A 5,217-nucleotide genomic window follows, 5' to 3' on the forward strand; every position below is an offset into this window, starting at 1 on the left:
TGGGCTGAGCTCGCGGCAGAAATGCTTTCCGTGGCCGGGAACTCCGGAGAGCGTGTGTGCAGCAGTGAGCTCGATCGGTGCGGTTAGCCACAGCCTCCAATGACAGCATCAGCGCTCTGCCACTCCATCCTGCCTGCAGCTTGATGAACAAGTTCAGTACACTCACAAGAAAGGGCAATGAGGAATCAAAGTTACCTCTGCCTACAGGTAACTTTTAAATGTTATCATTTGTTGAGGTGTAGATGTCTAAGATAAAAGAGCCTGGAATGCTGAGCCATCATGTGGAAGAAAACTGCCCAGAGAGTTATTAGACCTACAGCAAACTCTGAGCAAGGAAGAAAATAGAAGAAAAAGTGCTGGAAGCCGGTCCATCCTTGCTGCTTGACACAGTTGCTGCAGGGAAGAAACATCTGCACAACATATATTTCAAGGGACCTGGCGTATTGGCATACTGTTCTTAATATGTTTGCTCCCCTTCTTGGGGCTATGTGTTTTAACCAAGGTCACCTCTCCCAGAAAGGTTGTTTCCCCAGGTAGGGATTTTCCCTGAAGTTAGGGAGGGAATAAAACCCCTTAACTAAGTGCCAGGAGGGTAGTTAATCACTTTAACTACTAACAATCATGCTTAAGCTACATAATCTTTACTCTCTGGAATGGAGATAAGAAACGCCCTAACCTTTGGAATAGAAATTGATAGGATTAAAATCAACTGGTATAAATACAGATGTAACAAGACAATAAAACACAGAACTTGGAACCTTCTCCAGAACACAGTGTCTTGGGAACTCACCTGGCTGGGGAGACTTCTGGAAGAGACTGCAACCACACATCAAGGCTTGATCCTTGAGCTGACCTCTTCCTATTTTTCCTGCTACGGAAAGCCCTGGATCTGCTCCTTAGGTGAGTGCACGATTGCCCATTTGCACTATTCTAAAGAGAAGCAGCGGCCCCAGAGAAGAACGAGAGGGCGGGCGAGCGCGGCGCTCGGGCCCCCTCTCCTCATCATCGCCAGCCCTCTGCCGCCTTTCTCCGCTTCCACCTTTTCTCCTCTCCCCGCCAAGTGGAGGCCCCCTCCGGGGCGGGGAGGACCGGGAGTGAATTCCCCTAACTCCTTCACCCTCTCCCTGCACCTGGCCCCCTTGTGAGGAGAAGGCCCGGCCCTGTCCGGCCCGCGTCGTGTGTGAGGAGCACCCGGGCCAGCCCACGGTTGTCTTGGGCCTGGTCCGGCCCGCCTGGTGTGTGAAGACCAGGGCCAGGTGCGGCCTCGCCCGAGGGCGAGCCGAGGGGAGGGGTCTGGTCCGGCCCGGCTGGTGTGTGAGGACTGGGGCCCCGGCCAGGTGCCGCCACCGCTGCAATGGCCAGCTCCCAGAAGGCCCTGATGCTGGAGCTCAAGTCCCTGCAGGAGGAGCCGGTGGAGGGCTCCCGGATCACCCTGGTGGATGAGTCCGACCTCTACAACTGGGAGGTGGCCATCTTCGGACCCCCCGACACCCTCTACGAAGGCGGCTACTTCAAGGCGCATATTAAATTTCCTATTGACTACCCATATTCACCACCTACCTTCAGATTCTTGACCAAAATGTGGCACCCCAACATTTATGAGAGTGGACATGTATGCATTTCAATTCTTCATCCACCCGTAGACGACCCACAGAGTGGTCAACTGAACTCCGAAAGGTGGAATCCTACTCAGAATGTCAGGACTATCCTGTTAAGTGTCATCTCATTGCTTAATGAGCCCAACATCTTCTCCGCAGCCAATGCGGATGCTTCAGTTATGTTCAGGAAATGGAGGGACAGTAAAGGAAAAGACAAAGAATATGCTGAAATCATTAGAAAACAGGTTTCAGCCACTAAAGCCGAAGCAGAAAAGGATGGAGTGAAAGTACCCACGACCCTGGCAGAATATTGCATCAAAACTAAAGTGCCTTCCAATGACAACAGCTCAGATTGGCTTTATGACGACTTGTACGACCTTGACATTGAGGATGAAGAGGAGGAGGAGGAGGAAGATGCTGACTGTGATGACCATGATGATTCTGGGAATGAGGAGTCATGACCTGCTCCTTCGAAGCCCCTGTACTGCCCTGCCATCTCAGGCCAAAGGGAGAGGAGCAAGTGGGGACCTAGCAGTGGCCCCTCAGCAAAACCCTATCTCGGGGTGGGGAAAACAAACATGGCTCCTGCTGACTCCCCTTGTGGATCTCAGTTGGCTCCTTTTTATGGACCTCTTAATGGAGGGAAGGTAATTGTGAACGAAAGGGGCCACATGCTGACCTGACAAGCTCAGGGGAGGCCTGCATGGCAGTCTGAGAGACCTAAAGTAACCACAAAGGATGGTCTGAAATTAAACTTTAACTCAGAGCAGTTATGGTGGGCAGTTACGTCCTAGACCGGTATCTTCACTGACAAGGTCAACCTTTACCTTAACTGAGCCTATCTGTCTTTTTGCATCTATGATAACACACGGTTGAAATGTCTGGGTAACTTGTAACTTCTCTTTTTCTGGAGCCCCTGGGGCATAACCAAATGTGCTGGGCACTAGGACAGATACCACAAATTCCTTCATTGTTATGTTAATTGATCCTGCACCCACCTAAGTATGTGTCCATCATTTTACTTTTATCCAATCCCAGGGGTTTCCCTGCTTTGCTTTATCCCTCCTCCTTAATCTATCACCAATGAATTTCATGTAACCCACTTATGTCCCTCCTTTGATTGCAAATGTATAAATACGGATGTAACCCTGCCATTCTCCGGAGCATTATCTCAACTCCTTGAGGTTCTGCTTCCTGGCATATGTCGACAGTTTGGCTCAAATAAACTCACAAAAATTCTAAAAAAATAAAATAAAATAAAAAATAAAAAAATCAGAACTTGGCTGGAGATTGTGGCTAGAACCTGGCTAGAGAACCTGGCTAGGCTGCTGATCAACTGGAAAAAAAAAAAAATAAATAAAATAAGGACTAGATTAAAAGCTGTTATGTACTGGCCGGTGTGGCTCAGTGGTTGAGCATCGACCTTGGGACCAGGAGGTCATGGTTTGATTCCCAGTCAGGGCATGTGCCCGGGTTGCAGGCTTGATCCCCAGTGTGAGGTGTGCAGGAGGCAGCCAATCAATGATTCTCTCTCATGATGTTTCTCTCTCTCTCTCTCCCTCTCTCTTCTTATCTGAAATCAATAAACATATTTTTTTAAAAACTTTTTAAAAAGCTGTTATGAAAAATTGGCCAAAACTTGGAAATCAGGCGAAAGAATGACCATGGCCTCTCACTGTCACAGTGGAGCCTCACCCAGCAGGCTATCCCAGGGTCTATGTAGGGAAATACGTCTTTGCTGGACATGGTGTTTACTGTGGCGGCCTGCCCACTGAAGGACAGCATGTCCCGTAGCGCAGTTCCGCGTCCGCTCTCCTGTTCTGCCATCTAGCATTTCACTGCCCCGTGAGCTGAACCTGCCCCTGACGCGCGCTGAAGGATTTGTGCCCTTTTACATTAGGCTGTATCTGTGTTCCAGTACTTGATGTCAACTTTAATCATTGTTTGGACTAGTTACTCAGCTAAAAGAATCTGTTTCTTGCCCAAAAGGTAATTATGAGAATGAAATCAGTACATACTTGAATCTCTTTATAAGGCCACCACAGGGAGACAAAAACACAAGGAAACACGCCTTACCAACTTCCCAGCTCTCCTCAAAGTGGATCTGTCCAAGGCCATTCATTTGAAGCAGCCGCAGAGAGAGGTAAGAAAGGAAGAGCGCAGTGATTTCCCTAGGCACAGGAGGGATTTGGAGGTGAAATTTAATTTGGGCGAGATTTACTCTCATCAAATTGATTGATTTGGGGAATGAATTGAGCAAATTGGCCATTGGCTTGGGGGTTCTAGAGATAAACCTCATTTCCGACTCTGTTTCCAAGACTTCTGGCAGCAAATCAATGCAGTGAATTCTGCCCAAAATCCAGCCAGCTAGCCACCGGGCCGTGTTGGTGGCATTGTTGGGGCTTTGACCTGATCGTTGACTGAATTCGGAGAATCTTTTGGTGTAATCACGATGCTGCTAGTTGAAAATGACTGTGTTTAGCCCCTTAGAATGGAACTGACACATTTTGGGGTGTGGCATGGCCAAATCTATAGCCATGGCCCTACCCTCTCAGGGCCTAGTTTCTTCACTGATAAACTGGGAATGAAAATATCTACCTTGCCCTCCTACGCAGGCCTTGGAGCCTCTGCCCTGGAGGTGCTGGAGCTTCTTACTTGGCCGTTCCTCCCCCCACCCCTGCCTCCCGCCCCCTCCCGCCCCAGGTCCCATCTGCAGTGGGCACTAGGGAGGGTGCAGTACTTGGGGAGAGCTTAACTTTCATAGAACTTACCCCACTCTTGCAAGTTTGAGGCCTCAGTGTAGCTTTACAATCACATCCTTTTAAGTCCAGGCTCATTGTTTCTTTAACAATTCCTTCAAAATGTAGTAGGCTTCTCTTCAATTTGCTTCTCATTGGTTCCATGTGCCAGATATAATGCTCTATGTTCTTTCCCAAGCATACCCCTCAAGTCTGCTTTATTTCTTTGCTTCCAAACCCATGCCTCTCTCTTTCTCAATGTAATAGGCCTATATTGAGACCAACTGAAGCAATGTGTCTCAGAGGGCAACATTCTCAGTCTGACCTTCACCCCAGGTCTAAGCTCCTTTGGTTTACTGAGAAGTTCTAATGAAATTGTGCTGTTCAAAGTCCTCTCTCTCTCTCTCTCCCTTTCTCTCTCTCTTTCACCTTATCTCTTATAATTTAGGGTCCAGAGGCAATCGGTCTTTCTAACACCCTTAGGCCCTTAGTCTCTGAATTTTCTCTATTCCTTTCACGCTCTGTCTAAAAGCCAGACAAGTTTGCTTGAGCTCATCTCTTTCTTTTACCTTGCTAAACCCAGCAACAGCCAATGCACACTGTCACTCCGGATTATTGCAAAAATTTCTTTAGAGCCACAGATTCAACAGGCACATGGCCTGCCTTCCAGGGCATTGCAGGTTTTATTTGAACGAATGTTTTGCCACCACATAACTTGAGTCACCACCTTTCCTCCTGTGTTACCTCACTACTGCTGCCTGATTCAGTCAGTGCCACACGGTTTTAGTCCTGAATAGGACAGTAGTCCACTTCATGGTACTAACTTTTGTGCTTGGTTGGTTAGGGTGGACTGTGATAACAAACAGACTCAAACATGTAAT

General features: G+C 48.2%; 1 protein-coding gene across 1 annotated transcript; it reads left to right on the plus strand.

Moving 5' to 3' along the window:
• The first annotated feature begins 982 nt into the window (after nt 1-982).
• On the plus strand, nt 983-2,904 carry LOC132239394 (ubiquitin-conjugating enzyme E2 R2-like). The gene has a single exon (XM_059705626.1). It carries the CDS (start codon nt 1,355-1,357, stop codon nt 2,057-2,059), a length of 705 nt encoding a protein of 234 aa, XP_059561609.1. The 5' UTR covers nt 983-1,354; the 3' UTR covers nt 2,060-2,904.
• Nucleotides 2,905-5,217: the final 2,313 nt, after the last annotated feature.

This window comes from Myotis daubentonii, chromosome 8 (genome assembly GCF_963259705.1).
Source record: "Myotis daubentonii chromosome 8, mMyoDau2.1, whole genome shotgun sequence".
Classification (NCBI taxonomy): domain Eukaryota; kingdom Metazoa; phylum Chordata; class Mammalia; order Chiroptera; family Vespertilionidae; genus Myotis; species Myotis daubentonii.